Raw genomic sequence first — 19385 nt, 5'->3', positions numbered from 1 at the left:
GATGGATGGATGGATGGATGGATGGGTAGATGGACAGATGGGTGGATATATGGATGGATGGATGGATAGACGGATGGACGGACGGGTGGATGTATGTATGGATAAGTGAATGGATGGGTGGATGGATGAATGAGCGGATGGATGGATGCATGGATGGATGGACAGACGAGTGGATGTATGGATGGATGAGTGAATGGATGGGTGGATGGATAAATAGATATAGAGACATAGATATACACGACAGCTTTATCAAGATAGAATTCACACAATTCTACCATTTCTAAGCCTCAGTTTTATCTATAAAATATGGAAAATTGTTATGTGCCTGATAGAGAAAAAAGGAAGACTGACCCATTTTCTTTCCCTGTTCTATTTTTTTCCTTACCTCTTAGAATTTTTTTTTTTTTTTTTTTTTTTTTGAGATGGGAGTCTCGCTCTGTTGCCCAGGCTGGAGTGCAGTGGCACGATCTCCACTCACTGCAAGCTCCGCCTCCCGGGTTCACGCCATTCTCCTGCCTCAGCCTCCCATGTAGCTGGGACTACAGGCGCCCGCCACCATGCCCAGCTAATTTTTGTATTTTAGTAGAGACGGGGTTTCACCGTGTTAGCCAGGATGGTCTCAATCTCCTGACCTCGTGATCCACCCGTCTCGGCCTCCCAAAGTGCTGGGATTACAGGCGTGAGCCACTGCACCCGGCCATAATTTTGTTTTTTAATGGTACTTTTAAAACTGGTTCATTCGAAAAATCTACCTGGATAAAAGGCCCAACCTGTTGATAATGCTGTTACCTATAGTTTATTTCCTAACAGTTTTATTGATATAAAAGTATATGCTATAAAGGCAGGGCACGGTGGCTCACACACCTCTAATCCCTTTGGGAGGCCGAGACAGGTGGATCACTTGAGGTCAGGAGTTTGAGACCAGCCTGGCCAACATGGTGAAACCCTGTCTCTATTACATATACAAAAAGTAGCCAAGTGTGGCGGTGCACGTCTGTAATTCAAGCTACTCAGGAGGCTGACGCAGGAGAATCGCTTGAACCCGGGAGGTGGAGGTTGCAGTGAGCCAAGATCGTGTCGCTATACTCCAGGCTGGGCGACAGAGTGAGACTGGCCTGTTCTGAACATTTCATGTCAATGGGATCACACACTGTGTGGCGTTTTGTCTGGCTTCTCTCGCTGAGTGTGATTTTTGGGGGTTCATCCATGTTGTAGTGTGTATGCAGTGAGGTTTTAAATGCTCCTAGATTTAGTACAGCCCCCTATGCGCAGGGCCTAAAGGAGTTAAATCAAGGCATTATTTCCTTACTGCTCCCATCATCTGGCATGGGAGGAGGGGACCAGAGTCAAACAGCAGAGGTGGGAGCGACACAGGAAGATCCTGAGACACGTGAAAGACTCTGAGATCTGCAAGAAATGAGACCTGGGAGGCCAGGCACGTGGCTCATGCCTGTGATCCCAGCACTTAGGGAGGCCGAGGTAGGCAGATCACTTGAGGTCAGGAGTTCAAGACCAGCCTGTTCAACATGGTGAAACACTGTCTCTGCTAAAAAAAAAAAAAAAAAATTGCTGGGTGTGGTGTTGTGCACCTGTAATCCCAGCTACTCAGGAGGCTGAGGCAGGAGAATCACTTGAACCTAGGAAGTGGAGGTTGCAGTGAGCTGAGATTGCACCACTGCACTCCAGCCTGGGCCACAGAGGGAGACTCCATCTTAGAAGAAAGAAAAGAGACGGCCGGGCGTGGTGGCTCATGGCTGGAATCCCAGCATCTTGAGAGGCCAAGGTGGGCGGATCACCTGAGGTCAGGACTTCGAGACCAGCCTGACCAACATGGAGAAACCCCATCTCTACTAAAAATATAAAATTAGGCGGGCCTGGTGGCACATGCCTATAGTCCCAGCTACTCGGGAGGCTGAGGCAGGAGAATTGCTTGAACCTGGAAGTGGGAGGTTGTGGTGAGCCCAGATTACGCCACTGCACTCCAGCCTGGGCCACAGAGGGAGACTCAAGACCTGGGAGTCAACTAGCACCAGGGCCAGCAAGGGACGGCTGATGTCATCCCTGAGTACCTGGGAAGACAGGTGCCACCACCAAGACAAAGCAAGGGAGTCGGGGAGGAAAGGAAGCCGGTTTTCCCAGAAGGATGGCCACCTGACGGGGTCTGCGGTGTGATCAGCAAGCCCGGGTTTGCTGGGTCCGAGGACTTGGAGCTCTCCCACCAGGGCAACCCCAGGCAACCCAGGTCAGGTTGGTCACCCTGAGTCTGGAGTTCCCACGGAACTGGCCAAGGTTAGATGCGTCAGCAGGCGGTTTGAAATGAAGGTCAGAGGAGGATGGCTAAGAAATACGGCCCCTGACTGACGGGAGAAAGTTCCGCGGGGCCGGCGTCCAGCTGCCGCCGCCCTGGGCTCCTGCTTTTTTCCCATCCGGGGAAACGGGCCCTTTGACCGCCCTGCCCGGCCCTGTGCGATTCACCAGCTGTTGACTTTTAAAAGAAAAACAAACCTCATGACGTGCGTTAAGGTCTGTTTACTACCTGTCGCTTTGCAGAGAGCCGCGTCGTGATGGTTTATCTCAGTGTGACTTTTTAATCCGATGACTTTCAGATTGTCCCCAGGGAGCTGACTAGGATGTAAAGGCCAGTTGCAATTCAGCGGGACTCTCCGAGTGCACAAACAACATTGTCACCAGTCCCCGGCCACCCTCTCACGCCCCCACCAAGCTTAGGAAAATAGTTGTGCTCAAGAGACTTGCTGGGTTTCTAAGCAGCCTGTGAAGTGCCGTATTTCTGCTGCACAAATTGTACCCGGGGACCTTTTACACCAGAGCAGGCTGTTTGCAGATAGAGAGATGGTTTTTCTTCTCTTGCTCCAATCTGGATGCTTTTTCCTTCCTTTTCATGCCCAGTTGCCCTGGCTTGAATTTGCAGTAATGATACTGAATAGAAAGAGTGAGTGTGGTCACCCTTGTCTTGTTCCTCTTTCTTACTTTCTCTCTTTCTTTCTTTCTTTCTTTCTTTCTTTCTTTCTTTCTTTCTTTCTTTTCTTTCTTTCTTTCTTTCTTCTTTCTCCTTCCTTCTTTCTTTTCTTTCTCCTTCCTTCTTTCTTCTTTCTTTCTTTTTCTCCTTCCTTCCTTCCTTCCTTCCTTCCTTCCTTCCTTCCTTCCTTCCTTCCTTTCTTTTCTTTTCTTTCTTTTCTTGAGATGAGAGTCTTGCTGTGTCACCCAGACTGGAGTGCAGTGGCATGATCTCAGCTCACTGCAACCTCCGCCTCCCAGGTTCAAGTGATTCTCCTGCCTCAGCCTCCCGAGTAGCTGGAATTACAGGCGTGTGCCACTATGCCCGACTGATTTTTGTATATTTAGTAGAGGTGGGGTTTCGCCACATTGGCCAGGCTGGTCTCAAACTCCTGACCTCAAGTGATCCATCCACCTCAGCCTCCCAAAGTGCTGAGATTACAGGCTTGAGCCACTGCACCCAGCCTTAAATTTTTTTTTTTTTTTTTAACAGACAGGATCTCACTCTGTCACTCAGGCTGGAGTGCAGTGGCACGATCACAGCTGACTGCAGCCTCGAACTCCTAGGCTCAAGTGATCCTTCCACCTCAGCCTCCCAAGCAGCTGGGACTACAGGCATGTACCACTATGCCTGGCTAATTTTTTTAACTTTTTGCAGAGATAGGATTTTGAACTCTTAGACTCAAGCAATCCTCCTGCCTTGGGCTCCCAAAGTGCTGGGATGATAGGCATGAGCCACCGAGCCTGGCCCTGACTTATTTTTAATTTTTTGAGACAGGATCTTGCTCTTTTGCCCAGACTGGACAACTGGAGTGCAGTGGTGTGATCATGGCTCACTACAACCTCAAACTCCCAGGCTCCAGCTATCCTCCTGCCTCAGCCTCCTGAGGAGCTGGGACTACAGATGAGCACCACCATGCCTGGTTAATTTTTTTTTGTACAGGTGGAGGCTCACCATCTTGCCCAGGCTGATCTTGAACTCCTGGGCTCAAGCCATCCTCCCTCCTTGGCCTCCCAAAGCACTGGGATTATAGGCGTGAGCCATGGCTCCCTGCCTTGTTCTTGGCTTAGGGGAAAAGCACTCAGTGTCTCACCACTGAGTATCGTGGTAGCTGTGGGTGTTTTGTGCATGCCTCTAATTGGGTAGAGGGAATATTCTTGTGTTCCGAATTTGTTGAGTGTTTTTGTCATGAAGGGTGTTGAATTTTGTCTGCATCTATTAAGATGATCATGTGGGCTGAGCGTGGTGGCTCCCATCTGTAATCCCAACTCCCTGTCTCTACAAAAAAATACAAAACACAAAAATTAGCTGGATACGGTGGCACGTGCCTGTAGTCCCAGCTACTCAGGAGGCTGAAGCAGGAGGATCAATTGAGCCCAAGAGGTTAAGGCTGCAGTGAGCTATGATCGCACCACTGCACTCCAGCCTCGGCAACAGAGTGAGACCCTGTCTTCAAAAAAAAAAAAAAAGTGAAAATGAGTTTCTGGGTTAATTATATCCCAACTCACTTCGTCAACTACTTCTACACTGTCTAAACATCCTTCTCCATTCTTTTTTTTTTTTTTTTTTGAGACGGAGTCTCGCTCTGCCGCCCAGGCTGGAGTGCAGTGGCCGGATCTCAGCTCACTGCAAACTCCGCCTCCTGGGTTTACGCCATTCTCCTGCCTCAGCCTCCCGAGTAGCTGAGACTACAGGCGCCGGCCACTTCGCCCGGCTAGTTTTTTGTATTTTTTTAGTAGAGACGGGGTTTCACCGTGTTAGCCAGGATGGTCTCGATCTCCTGACCTCGTGATCCACCCGTCTCGGCCTCCCAAAGTGCTGGGATTACAGGCTTGAGCCACCGCGCCCGGCCCCCATCGTTCTCCATTCTAAAGCCACTTCTTGGTCCTCTCCAGGCTAAATCAAGACTTTCTCTATTTTCCCTTTAAATGGTTTCTAATTCCTCCACCTGGAGGAATTCAAATCCTCCAGCCAGGGCTGGGCACGGGGGCTCACACCTGTAATCCCAGCACTTTGGGAGGCCGAGGCGGGAGGATCGCTTGAGCCCTAGAGTTCAAGCCTGGGCCACATGGAGAGACCCCAGCTCTACTAAAAATACAAAAATTGGCCGGGCGTGCTGATGCGCACCTGTCGTCCCTGCTCCTCGGGAGGCTGAGATGGGAGGAGGCTTGAGCCTGGGAGGTCAAGGCTGCAGTGAACCAAGATCGCCCCACTGCATTCCAGCCTGGGTGACAGAGTGAGACCCTGTCTCCAAAAACAAACAAAAAACAAAATAAACCTTCCTCAACATCTAAGCACCTCTGAATTCTCTGGGAAGAAAAGCGCTCACGCCAGAGAGGAGCCAGCCGGAGCCTGGTCAGATCACCCCTGCTCCCTGGTGCTTTACTGACTAATCAACTTGTATCTGTCTGAGCCCAGAGCCAGGCATCAGCCCTCACTCCCTCCCTCCCTCTGCCCAGGGGTCACCAGCCTCCCGCAGCCTCAGCTCCTGCTGTGTCTAACCCTGGCAGCGACCCTTTTCACGGAACATGGTGAGGGTAACGGTCACCTAGCAGTGGTTCTCAGCCAGGTGATCCTGCCCCAGGGGACGCTGGGTGATGTCTGGGGACATTTGTGGTTGTCATGACTGGAGGGTGCCCCTGACGTGGAGTGAGTGGAGGCCGGGGACACTGCTCAGCACCCTGCAGTGCCCACGGCAGCCCCACCCCAGAGGACCATCCAGCCTCAGTGTCCAGGGCACAGAGAGGGAGAGACCTGTGTTTATTATGGGAAAAATATTGAATCTGCTCCCTAATCACACTTGACAACAGAACAAGCTCCCGATGGGGCAGAGCGTGTAAACCAGGGGGACCCCAGCTCCTGGGATTCTCCTCCTCTCTCCCTCCCCACTCAGGGTGTGGATTTCAATGTGTGCAGCCTCCTGGGACCTCAGTGGAGCAGAGGATCATGGGACGCAGAGTCTCTCGGGGGTCCGAGGAACCCCCTAACCCGGGGAGTCTCACCGGGGGATAGATTCTGTCCTCAGGGGTACGCTGGGCGACATCTGGGACATCTGTGGTTGTCATGACTGGGGGTGCCCCTGGCATGGAGAGGGTGGAGACCAAGACTGCTGTTCAGCACCCAGCAGTGCCCAGGACGGCCCCACCCGGGAGAAAGGTTGGCCCCGGCGTCCACAGGGCCTGGGAGAAGCCTGGACTGAGAAAGCGTCCGTGGGTTGCGTGGCAGTCACAGAGGCTACTCCATGTGTTTGGCATCCCGGGGTCAGGAACGTTAATCAGATGCCCACCCAGAGCTCCTGGAGGCTGAGACAGCGTCCGCCTCCCTTCCACGCTTCCACGGTCGGTGTGATGTTGCCTCGAGTTACAGCTTTTTGCGAACTGCATGAGGCCCGGGTGACTCAGCAGCCCAGGCCTGCCTCCCGTTTGCAGCCCGTTTGTGGCCGTTACAAGGTGACCGCCTGCGTACCGACCCCCACACTGTTGTCCTCACTGGCCGGAGCCTCTGCCATCCCAGGCGCTAGATCTCACAGCTCCCTTGGGTCCCCGGAACTTTCCCAGCCCCCTGCAGCTGCCTCTCAGCAGCTGTGATTCTCATCAGAAGACGTTGTGCCCGTGGAGCCCTCTGTCCTTCCGGCCAGGACCTAAGAGCGTGGGTGAGCTTCCCCGGCACAGGAAGCAATGGAGGGCACGCAGGTGAGGTCGGAGGGGCAGGAGAGGCCCCTGGGTCTGCATCTGGGAATGGTTCTGTCCAGGCAGAGACCCTGGAGCCAAATGTTCAGGGAGGATCTGGTGATTCCGTGCAGGTCACATCCTCCTGGTGTCTTCTTGCTGCCGCAACTCTCCGTGGGGAAATCTCCAACCCGGGGGTCCTCACCTGGGGCTGATCCTGGCCCCTGGGGGACACTGGGTGATGTCTGGGGACATCTGTGGTTGTCACAACTTGGAGGGGGTACTCCTGTTATGAAGGCAGGGGAGGCCAGGGACGCTGCTCAGCACCCTGCAGTGCCCAGGACAGCCCCACCCCAGAGAACCATCAGCCCCTGGGTCCACACGGCCCAGCGGGGAAAGCCAGGATTATGTCATGGACTTAGGAGGTTAGGCTTATGCATCAGAAAGATGGCAGCCATGTGGTGAGGACATGGAAGGGCCAGATCCAAAGCAGGAGAGCCCCTCCTGACACCTAAGGATGCCGGCAAGACAATGCCTGTCAGAGGTGAGGGTAAAGAGAAGTCAATAACCAGCCGCCCTTGTGGAAGCCAGATTGGCAGAATTTCGTGACTGGACGTCTGTGGACAGAGAGGAAGGGGCGAGGGAGGAAGCAGGAGGAAGCTCATATTGGGATGTCTCAGAAAACTTAAATTCAGGGACGTCCTAGGAAATACATGCGTGAAAATATCTGAATTTGTATGGAAGATATGTGTGGGAATATATGTGTGTACATGCATGTATACATAAAGGTGAGTGTGTGCATCTATAACTATTTCATCTGACATCTACCTTTCTAACTTGTCTGTCTGTAGCCACCCATCCTCCATCCATCCATCTATCCAGCATTCATCCAGCCATTCACCCAGGCATCCATCCTCTTATCCACCCATCCATCCATCCATCCATCCACCCATCCACCCACCCACCATCCATCCATCCATTCATTCAGCCATCCACCCAGGCATCCATCCACTTATCGATCCATCCATCCATCCATTCATCCATTCACCATCCATCCATGCATCTATGCATCCACCATTCATCCAGCCTTCCATGCAATCATCCAACCACCCAGCCATCCACCATCCATACATTCACTCACCCATCAATCACCCATCCATCTATCCCTCCCTCCCATCCATCCATCCATCCATCCATCCATCTATCCACCCATCCACCCACCCATCCATTTATCCATCCATTCATCCATCCATCCATCCATCCACCCAACCAACCATCTATCCATCTGCCCACCCATCCATTCACCTATTCATCCATCCATCCATCCACCCACCCACCCATCCATCCATCCACCCATCCACCCACCCAACTATCTATCCATCCACCCAACCAACCATCCATCCGTCTGCCCACACAACCAATTATCCATCCATCCACCCACTCATCCATTCACCCATTCACCCATCCATCCATCCACCCACCCACCCATCCATCCACTTATCCATCCAACCATCCATTTACTCATCCATCCATCCATCCATCCATCCATCCATCCATCCATCCATCATCCATCCATCCATCCATCCATCCATCCATCCATCCATCCATCCACAAACATACATACTAGAAATGGTAGAATTGCAACTAGAGTTCAAGACTTGCAAATCCTGGTGCAATAAATATTATTCTTTGTCATTTTTAAATGTTAATATGTATTTTGTTTTTCAAAGTTGAGCACGATATAAGTATGTTGTTCCTTGGATTCCTGATGCTCTCAGTAACCTAGCAACTCAGCACCTCACGGAGAACAAGAAGAACCTCTCGCGCAGAAGGTTTGGCTTGCAAACAAGCCATTCCACACTGGAAGGCTGTGTGAACCGATGATGTGGAAGAATAATCATCCCTCCTTGCTGTTTCTTATGAGATTTGTAAGGCATACTCCCACTTGCCAATACTATTTGCCAACATACTACTCCGCCTCCTCTCTGTTTCCTCTCTTGTAAGATGGCAACAACGCATGCAGGATTATTTCCGTCCCTTTCTTTAAAACTTCTGGTATTTTAAAGATTTTCTAGTATATCATTGTTTTTGTAATTTGAAAATAAAAGGTTATTTTTTTTAAGGGAGAGATTATAGGGGACTGAGTGTGTGGCCTTTAGTTTGTCTGTTTCCAAACTCCCTGTTGAGGCTGTTCAACCAAAGAACCAATGTTGGGGGAAAGTATATCCCAAGGCTCCAGTCCAAAGGACACTCTCTTCTACACTGGGTGTGTTAGGATGGAGGAGAGCCACAAAGCCAATAAAAAGGCACACAACAAACTGGAAGAAAATAATAATATGTAGTATATGTAACAAAGTGCTAGTGCTTGTCATATGTAAAGAGCACCTACAAATCAATAAGAAAATAGTCATATGTAGCATATGTAACAAAGTGTCAGTGCTTGTCATATGTAAAGAGCACCTACAAATCAATAAGAAAAAACTCAATAGCCAAATAGAAGATATACAGAGGTACTTAGTGCAAAGATACTAACAATCAGGAAAGAAAGGAATAGGTGACTGATTTCACTGAGGGCCAAATAATTGAATATTATAACATCAAAGAGACACTAATTTCACATAACTGACTGGCAAAACTTTTAATTTTAGTTGATAATCATTATGGCAAGGTTGTGGGGGAACTGGCATTTTCACTCACTGTTGACAGGAGTTCAAGTTGCTATAAACTTTGTGGAAGGTTATTTGTCAATGATTAACAGAATTGTAAATGCCAATATCTTCTAAAGCTGCATTTCTGCTTTTAGGAATTTACCTCCTGAGATATTTAGACAAGGTCAAAAGCTATGTATATCATGATGTTTCTGCTGCAACATTATTTGGACGTAAAAAAAAAAACTGTAAAGATCAGTAGTGTGTTCTTCAAGTCATTCTGGCATATCCATACACAAGAATGCACCAACTAAAAAGAATGAAGCTGACTAACCACTCTGACAAAAAATGGCAATCAATGGCAATCAACTCTTAACATTTTTAAAACACTGAAAAGTAGAGTTGCTACATTAAAAAAAAAATGCTCCTTCTATCAGAGCATTTTGATTTCTAGCAGTGCGGCAGAAAACATACTTCAAATCTCTCCTCCTATAAAACCCAGGCAAGACTGGATGAAAGAAATGAACAAAGACCAGGAGCAGTGGCTCACGCCTGTAATCCCAGCATTTTGGGAGACTGAAGCAGGAAGATCGCTTGAGCCCAGGAAGGAGTTCATGACCAGCCTGGGCAACAAAGCAAGATCCCATCTCTACAAAAAAATTTTTAGAAGTATCCAGGTGTGCTGGATTGTGCCCATAGTCCCGGCTGCTGAGGAGGCTGAGGCAGAAGGATTGCTTGAGCTCAGAGGTCAAGGCTGCAGTGAGCTATGATCACATCACTTCACTCCAGCCTGGGTGACAGAGTAACAAGGAGAGGGGAGGGGAAGGGCGGGGCGGGGAGGAGAGGGGAGTAAAGGGGAGGGGAGGAGAGGAAGGGGGGGGGGGGGAGGAGAGGGGAGGAAAGGGGAGGGGAGGAGAGGAAAGGGGAGGGGAAGAAAGGAAGGAAGGAAAAAGGAAGGAAGAAAGAGGGAAGGAGGAAGAAAGAGAGAGAAAGGAAGGAAGGAAGGAAGGAAGAAAGGAAGAAAAAAAAAAGAAAAAAAGAAAATGAATACCCTTTCTAACCCACAGCTGAGGTCACAAAAAAGTAAGAAAATCCAGCATAGACTAAAAACTTCAAAGAGGACAGAGCCCTGGGTGGAGAGAAGTGGCCTGTGGCCACCCATGTTGAGGGTAGAGGCTTCTGGTCTTGGTCACTAACGGCCTGATTTTGTTCTTAATCTCTGCCTCTCTTAAAAATTTATAGTGGAAAATTCCTTCTTTTTTTTTTTTTAAACTTGCAATGTTTGTCTTCATTTTGTGCTTTATATTTTCAAAGTGAAAAGAAATCGTATTGAGTCAATTTCTTTTTGTTTTTTAAAATATTCGTTCTATGTATTTAGAAGCCTTCAAGCCACTCTAAAGATTTCAAAAGTATTGAGAGTAGGACCGGGCATGGCGACTCACTCCTGTCATCCCAGCACTTTGGGAGGCCGAGGCGGGCGGATCACCTGAGGTCAGAAGTTCGAGACCAGCCTGGCCAACACGGCAAAACCCCGTCTCCACTAAAAATACAAAAATTAGCCTGGCGTGGTGGCAGCTGCCTGTAATCCCAGCTACTAGGGGTGCTGAGGCAGGATAATTGCTTGAACCTGGGAGACGGAGGTTGCAGTGAGCCGAGATCACGCCACCGCACTCCAGCCTGGGGGACAGAGCAAGACTCCATCTAAAAAAAAAAAAAAAAAAAAAATAGCATTGCGAGTACTTTTCCTGGGGTAGCACTTTCTTTTTTTTTGTAAACAATCCTTGGAGTTCTGTGGTCCATGCCATTTCCTTCTGTTTCAATGTTATGTATGTTTTGATTACTACTGTGATGTTTTAAGTTTTCTGAAGCAAGCTGAAAGGCAGGCAGAAAGATTTGATGCAAAATAAAAACAAAAACAAAAAAGTTTCTTACCTTATTCACCCCAAACTTCTCAAATCTGGACTAAATACTATACTTTAAAACAAACATGTGGTGCATCTGAAGGCGAGGACAGTTTATTTCTCTGCTTTTCTATTACGCAAGTTGTTTACAGAAACTGCAAATTAAGGTCGGGCACAGTGGCTCACGCCTGTAATCCCGGCACTTTGGGAGGCCAAGACAGGCAGATCACCTGAGCTCAGGAGTTCAGGACCAGCCTGGCCAACACGGAGAAACCCCATCTCTACTTAAAATACAAAACACTTAGCTGAGCGTGGTGGCACACGCCTGTAGTCCCAGCTACTAGGGAGGCTGAGGCAGGAGAATCGCCTGAACCCGGGAGGCGGAGGTAGCAGTGAGCCCAGATCGCACCACTGCACTCCAGCCTAGACAACAGAATGAGACTCCCTCTCAAAAAAAAAAAAAAAAAAAAAGGGGGGGGGCGGGGAGGGAGGGAAGGAAGGACTGCAAATTAAAAAATTACATATAGTGGAAAATTTCAAACACAGCCTGAAGTACCCAGACCAGGACGAGGTCTCTCTGAGCACCAACGTCTCCTGCAACGGGAGTTAACATTCTGCCCTTCTTCTGTTCTCACTTCCTCTTTCCAGCTTTGCACGGGTATTTCACACAAATTCAAGACATCATATGACTTTCCCTGTAGACCCTTCAGAACATTCTCTAATCACGGAAGCCTTGTCATTTCCCAACACAGAACTATCCAATCAAATTAACAATGTGTTGTTATCATCTTGCTACATGATTATCACCAATAATCTCCTGTTACCAATAACCAGGCTGTGACCCGTTGTCTGTGACTATCTCACAAATGTCCTTTTACGGCCCGGTGTGGTGGCTCATGTTTGTAATCCCAGCCCTTTGGGAGGTTGAGGTGAGCTGACTGCTTCAGGACAGGCGTTTGAGATCAGCCTGGGCGACATACCAAGACCTCATCTCTACCAAAAAAAAATACAAAAAAATTAGCTGGGCATGGTGGCACGTGCCCGTAGTCCCAGTTATTTGAGAGGATGAGGCGTGAGGATCGCTTGGGCCCAGGTGATCAAGGTTGCAGTGAACCACGATGGCGCCACTGCACTCCAGCCTGGGCGACAGAGCGAGACTCTGTCTGGAAAAGTCTCGCTCTGTCGCCCAGGCTAGAGTGCAGTGGTACGATCCTGGCTCACTGCAAGCTCTGCCACTCGGGTTCAAGCGATTCTACTGCCTCAGCCTCCTGAGTAGCTGGGAATACAGGCGCCCGTCACCATGCCTGGCTGATTTTTGTATTTTTAGTAGAGATGGGGTTTCACCACGTTGGTCAGGCTGGTCTCGAACTCCTGACCTCAGGTGATTGATCCACACACCTCAGCCTCCCAAAGTGCTGGGATTATAGGTGTGAGCCACTGCGCCCAGCTGAAAAGAAATTAAATTTAAGGGCCGAGTGCGGCGGCTGATGCCTGTAATCCTAGCAGTTTGGAAGGCCGAGGGGGGTGGATTGCCTGAGCTCAGGAGTTTGAGACCAGCCTGGGCAACAAAGCAAAATTCCATCTCTAGTAAAAATACAAAAAATTAGCCAGGCATGGTGGTGGGCGCCTGTAATCCCAGCTACTCGGAAGACTGAGGGAGGAGAATGGCGTGAACCCGGGAGGCGGAGGTTGCAGTGAGCCAAGATCGCACCACTGCACTCCAGCCTGGGCGACAGAATGAGACTCTGTCTCAAAAACAAAAAACTAAAAAAAAAAACTTTAATGTAAAAAGGTAAAAAGCAGCTCAGGACCCCCAATTTACAATGCGCTCCGTATTGCTGTACGTATCTATGTGAGTGTGCATGCACAGGAAATGTCTAGAAAGAAAGTTTCAGTGGTTAGACGGGAATGACCATGACAACTGTCTAAGCAGCACCTGTGTGGTACTTAGTCATCTCAGGCCCTCCACTCGGTTCTGTCCATCAACGACCAGTCCCGTGCTCGTGGCAACTCTATAGTACATGGTTGTTACTCCACTACAAAGCAGGAAGCAACGCTTACGAAAACCAAGGAACTTGCTCAAGAACTCACAATCAAAACTAGTGAGCGGCCGGGCGCGGTGGCTCCTGTCTGTAATCCCAGCACTTTGGGAGGCCGAAGCGGGCGGATCACCTGAGTTCAGGAGTTTGAGACCAGCCTGACCAGGAGTTTGAGACGAACTTGACCAACATGGAGAAACTCCATCTCTACTAAAAGTACAAAAATTAGCCGGGTGCGGTGGGCGCATGCCTGTAATCCCAGCTACTCAGGAGGCTGAGGCAGGAGAATCGCTTGAACCCAGGAGGCGGAGGTTGCAGTGAGCTGAGATCACGCCACTGCACTCCAGCCTGGGCGACAGAGCGAGAGTCTGTCTCAAAAAATAAAAAAACAGTGGGCAGGCCCAGTGCAGGGCTCACACCTGCAATCCCAGCACTTTGAAAGGCTGAGGCAGGAGAATCACTTGAGCCCAGGAGTTTCAGACCAGCCTGGGTAACATAGTGAGACCCCATCTCTACTAAAATTAAACAAAAATTAGGCAAGTGTGGTGGTGTCCACCTGTAGACCCAGCTACGCAGGAGGCTGAGGTGGGAGGATGGCTTGAGTCCAGGAGGTTGAGGCTGTAGTGAGCCACGATTATGCCCCTGCACTCCAGCCTGGGTGACAAAGTGAGACTCTGTCTCAAAAAAAAAAAAAAAAAGAAAAGAAAAGAAAAAAAAAAGAAGTGGGCAAATATCCACCCCAGTTGTTCTCCTTTCACGCTCTGCACTGATGGTCGGTTCCCACCCACCCCACACTGTTAACAGTGGTTAATCCTGGGGGATGAGATTTGTGACGAAGATTTCTCCATTCTCACTCCTGTGGTACGAGACTTCTTTACAAACACATTCTCAAAAGGGCGAAAATCAATTCTTGGGGAGGTGAAAACAAATTTTACTTTTTTATGCATGAAGCCCAGAAAACAGAACATAAACAGATACACGGTATATCCATGATATTGAAATGTCACGGGTAGAGGCCGGGCTCGGTGGCTCACACCTGTAATCCCAGCACTTTCGGAGGCAAAGGTGGGAAGATCGCTTGAGGTCAGGAGTGCAAGATCAGCCTGGACAACATAGCAAGACCCAATCTCTAGAAAGAATAAACATTTAAAAATTATCCAGGCATGGTGGCGTGCACCTGTAGTCCCAGCTTTGGTGGCTGAGGCAGGAGGATTGCTTGGGCCTGGGAGTTGGAAGCTGCAGGGAGCTGCGATGGCTACTGAACTCCAGCTTGAGTGACAGAGCAAGAAGATCCTGTCTCTAAGATAAAAACAAACAAAAACTCCATCATACAATAATGCTACTTGGTGCCGGGCGCAGTGGCTCACGCCTGTAATCCCAACACTGTGGGAGGCCGAGGTGGGCGGATTGCCTGAGGTCAGGAGTTCGAGACCAGTCTGACCAACATGGTGAAACCCCATCTCTACTACAAGTACACAAATTAGCCGGGCACGGTGGTGTGCACCTGTAATCCCAGCTACTCGGGACGCTGAGGCAGCAGAATCACTTGAACCCAGAAGGTGGAGGTTGCAGTGAGCTGAGATCACACCACTGCACTCCAGCCTGGGGGACAAGAGCAAAACTCCGTCTCAATAATAATAATAATAATAATAATAATAATAATAATAATAATAATAATAATGCTACTTGGGCATCTTTGGTCAAAAGAATCAGACATCGGATGCATCTAAAAATCTCTTGCCACCGTTATCCTTTCTAAGGAGCCATTAGGTAAAGGATGTCTAAAAATAAGGTGATCGTGGAAAAAGAAAGCTACGAAACACCGACTTCTGTAATCACGTTTTCAGGTGAAAGAAATGGAAACTGATTTAACTTCCAGCTCACCTCAAGCTGGAAAGAAGGCTAGTTTCTAGAAGCATCTCCAAAAATGGAAAGTGAAGTTTCTAGCACACAGTTCCACCGAGGGCCGATGATGAAGAGGGAGAGAGGCGGGCAGGAGGGGAAGTAGGTGCCCCAGGCTCGCTGGAAAAAGCCAGTGTCACCAGGCTCTGCTATTTGCTTGCAGGAGGGACGCCCGGGGTGGGGGCGGAAGGGGGGACGTGCTGTTGGTTGCTGGCTGCAGACACCACGTGGTGCTTTGTGAGCTGATCAGAGCCCCAGCCTGCCTGCTTTGCTGTCCTGGGCTGACCTCCCAGAACACCGCACTTTCCCCTCGCTGACTTGGTGAACGTCTGTCTGCTCGAACATCTCGAAGATCTGAGGTTTCCATTCCAGCAGAATAAATACTACGAGGACCCACCCCTTCCTCCTCCCAGCCCAGGCTGGATGAATCCAAATAAACCCAGCCGGTGGGGAAGAGCATTTCCAGGACTTCGGAGGGAGGAAGCGCCGCCCATGTGGGTGGGTTTCCACGAGGTGGAGGTGCGGACCCGGGGGGACCTGGGGCAGCCCTGCCGTGCAGCCGCGTCACCCCTCCTGCCTGATGTCACAGGAGCTGGGGCATTTCATGAAGCTGTCAAGTTATCGTGGCAGCCCAGCTGTGGTTTGTGACACCAGAGTTCAGACACAGCCTGAAGACAACATCAAAGATGGTGCATGAAAACCAGGGGTTAGGCAGGCCTGTAATACCAGCACTTTGGGAGGCCAAGGCAGGCGGATCACCTGAGGTCACGAGTTCAAGAGCAGCCTGGGCAACACGGCGAAACGCTGTCTCTACTAAAAATACAAAAATTAGCCGGGCGTGGTGGTGCGGCCTGTCATCCCAGCTACTCAGGAGGCTGAGGCAGGAGAATCGCTTGAGCCCTGGAGGCGGAGGTTGCAGTGAGCCGAGATGGCACCACTGCACTCCAGCCTGGGAGACAGAGCAAGACTCCGTCTCAAAAAAAAAAAAAAAAATTAGATTGTGGTAACAGTTACACAACTCTGGATATTCTAAAAACCACTGAATTGTGCACTTAAAAAGTGAATTCTAAATGGCATGTAAAAATCTTAATAAAGCTGTCATACAAAATAAATATATATAAATATGATGCCAAAATATATACATAAACATGGTGGTAAAAAATTAAGGCCCTTAGGCAGTTGTGTTTATGTAGATTTTAGCTATACTCCCGTTAAAGGTTAACATAATCCCATTAAATACTTTTTAAACCATATATTTTTTGCTAGGACGACGACATGTTTAAGTGAAAAGTGACTATTTTTCAAAAAAAAGCATTGAGGGGGAATAGTGGCATTGTTTTACATTTTTGCAAATTTCTTTTTTTTTTTTTTTTTGAGACGGAGTCTTGCTCTGTTGCCCAGGCTGGAGTGCAGTGGCCGGATCTCATCTCACTGCAAGCTCCGCCTCCCGGGTTCACGCCATTCTCCTGCCTCAGCCTCCGGAGTAGCTGGGACTACAGGCGCCCGCCACCTCGCCCGGCTAGTTTTTTTTTTTTGTATTTTTTAGTAGAGACGGGGTTTCACCGTGTTCGCCAGGATGGTCTCGATCTCCTGACCTCGTGATCCGCCCGTCTCGGCCTCCCAAAGTGCTGGGATTACAGGCTTGAGCCACCGCGCCCGACCCCATTAAATATTTTTTACACCATATATTTTATGCTAGGAGGACAACATGTTTAAGTGAAAAGTAACTATTTTTCAAAAAAAAAAAAAAAAAAAAAAACACTGAGGGGGAATAGTGGCATTGTTTTTACATTTTTGCAAATTTCTTTCACGTCTGGCTTAATAGAAGACAGCTGGATTCTCATATAAGCCGCTGCACTCAATCCACTGTGATATCAAACGTCATGTAACCTCTGAAAATTCCACCATCGGTGTGGGAGAGACTGAGAGGAAGAAGACGCAGAGTATCTTGGCATTCTTTTTTTTTTTTGAGATGGAGTCTCGCTCTGTCACCCAGGCTGGAGTGCAGTGGCGCAATCTCACTACAACCTCCGCCTCCCGGGTTCAAGTGATTCTCCTGCCTCAGCCTCCCGAGTAGCTGGGATTACAGGCACCTGCCACCACACTTGGCTATTTTTTTTTTTTTTATTTTTAGTAGAGACAGGGTTTCCCCATGTTGGCCAGGCTAGTCTCGAACTCCTGAGCTCAGGTGATCCACCCGCCTTGACCTCCCAAAGTGCTGGGATTACAGGTGTGCACTACCGCGCCCGGCTGCTATCTTAGCAGTTTTGACCTGGTGGTCTCCCGCCAAAAGGGTCTCAGAGACCAGCCCCTGGATGTCCCTGAACCACACTTTTTGAGAACCCCACTGCACAGATATTCCCTCCACTTTAGAGAAGAGAAAATGAGATCCAAGATGGTATAAACCTGCCCAAGTCCTCAAAGCTGAAAAGTACGGCTGAAGGAGAATAAAAAAGCGAAACATAAACCAGGCGTGGTGGTGCGTGCCTGTGGTCCCGGCTACTCGGGAGGCTGAGGCGGGAGGATCGCTTGAGCCCACGAGTTTGAGGCTACAGTGAGCTAGGATCGCGCCACTGCGCTCCAGCCTGGGTGACAAGGAGAGAACCCCCCACCATCTCCAAAAACAAATAATTCCTTATTTAAAAATTAAACATTTAAACATTAGGGGAAGGTTTGCTTGACTCCAAAGCTGTGTTCTTTTCATCAATTCGAGTTCCATCCAGATGGCCCAGGGTACAGCTGGGAAGCCTATTGTCTCTAAAAACCATGGGGCACAAGTAGGTAAACTCCAGGGTAGGTAACTCCTCAATTTACTATCTGACTGGTCTCAAGTTACCAGGCCGTGTGTTTCCCTAGCCATGTGGACACGGTCCTGCCACGGCACGGCTCATGCCTATCGCAGATACATGTGCATGCTTGCAATACGTGTGTCTGTCTCCCCCGCTCTACAACGGCCTTCCTGGGAACGAGGACTGGGCACTATTTTGGCTCCCTGTCTCCATTGTTTGGCAGCAAGAAAAGAGAGGTGCCTGCAGAAAGGGTAACAGAGCAATGAAATCCCCCAACGTCAGATTTTTACTGAGGAAAAGAAAAGCAGTGAAGGCCGGGCCTGGTGGCTCACATCTGTAATCCCAAGCATGTTGGGAGGCTGCGGCAGGAGGATCCCTTGAGCCCAGGAGTTCGAGACCAGCCCGAGCAACATGGCGAGACCCTGTCTCTACAAAAAAAAAAAAAAATTTAAGGCCGGGCGTGGTAGCTCAAGCCTGTAATCCCAGCACTTTGGGAGGCCGAGATGGGCGGATCACGAGGTCAGGAGATCGAGACCATCCTGGCTAACATGGTGAAACCCTGTCTCTACTGAAAAATACAAAAAACTAGCCGGGCGTGGTGGCGGGCGCCTGTAGTCCCAGCTACTCGGGAGGCTGAGGCAGGAGAATGGCATGAACCCGGGAGGTGGAGCTTGCAGTGAGCTGAGATCGCACCACTGCACTCCAGCCTGGGTGACAGAGCGAGACTCCGTCTCAAAAAAAAAAAAAAAGAAAAAAAATTTAAAAAATTAGCCAGGAGTGGTGGTGTGAGCCTGTAGTCCCCGCTACTCGGGAGGCTGGAGCGGGAGGCTCACTTAAGGAGGCTGAGGTTGCAGTGAGTTATGATTTCATCACTGCATCCCAGCCTAGGCCACAGAGTAAGACCCTGTCTCAAAAAGAAGAAAAGGACAGGGGAGCGGAGGGAAGGGGAGGAGAGGGGAAGAGATGAGATGGAGAGGGGAGGAGAGCAGTGGAATCCCAGATGAACTTTCCAGAATCTGGAAGCAGCACTTTGGAGGCATCCTGGGGAAGAAAGCCTGCTAGGATCTGGAGAAGAAGCACTAGAAGCCGGGCACAGTGGCTCACACCTGTAATCCCAGGAGTTTGGGAGGCCAAGATGGGCAGATCACCTGAGGTGGGGAGTTCAAGACCAGCCTGGCCAACATGGTGAAACCCCATCTCTACTAAAAATGCAAAAATTAGCCAGGCGTGGTGGTGCAGGCGCCTGTAATCCCAGCTACTCGGGAGGCCGAGACAGAAGAATCGCTTGAACCCGGGAGGCAGAGGTTGCAGCGAGCTGAGATGGCGCCACTGCACTCCAGCCTGGGCGACAGAGCGAGACTCCGTCTCAAAACAACAACAAAAAAAGCAGCACTCGGGACTGGGCGGCGGGCTGCGTCCTCT

General features: G+C 49.6%; 1 protein-coding gene across 1 annotated transcript in view; it reads right to left on the bottom strand.

The window, feature by feature from the left end:
• Positions 1-13626, bottom strand: part of LOC116418566 (UPF0764 protein C16orf89-like) — a gene marked incomplete at its 5' end in the record, with an annotated part of 15830 nt that extends 2204 nt beyond the window's left edge. Inside the window, 2 exons of the mRNA XM_031934731.1 lie at positions 1780-1936; positions 13571-13626. Of these exons, the coding sequence (XP_031790591.1) occupies positions 1780-1936; positions 13571-13626 (213 nt within the window). The remainder of the gene's footprint in view (positions 1-1779; positions 1937-13570) is intronic.
• Between the last annotated feature and the right edge of the window lie 5759 nt (positions 13627-19385).

Source organism: Piliocolobus tephrosceles, chromosome 21, assembly GCF_002776525.5.
Source record: "Piliocolobus tephrosceles isolate RC106 chromosome 21, ASM277652v3, whole genome shotgun sequence".
In the NCBI taxonomy this organism is placed as follows: domain Eukaryota; kingdom Metazoa; phylum Chordata; class Mammalia; order Primates; family Cercopithecidae; genus Piliocolobus; species Piliocolobus tephrosceles.
Note: the sequence above shows the minus strand (reverse complement) of the source record. Positions and strands in the feature narration are given on the sequence as shown.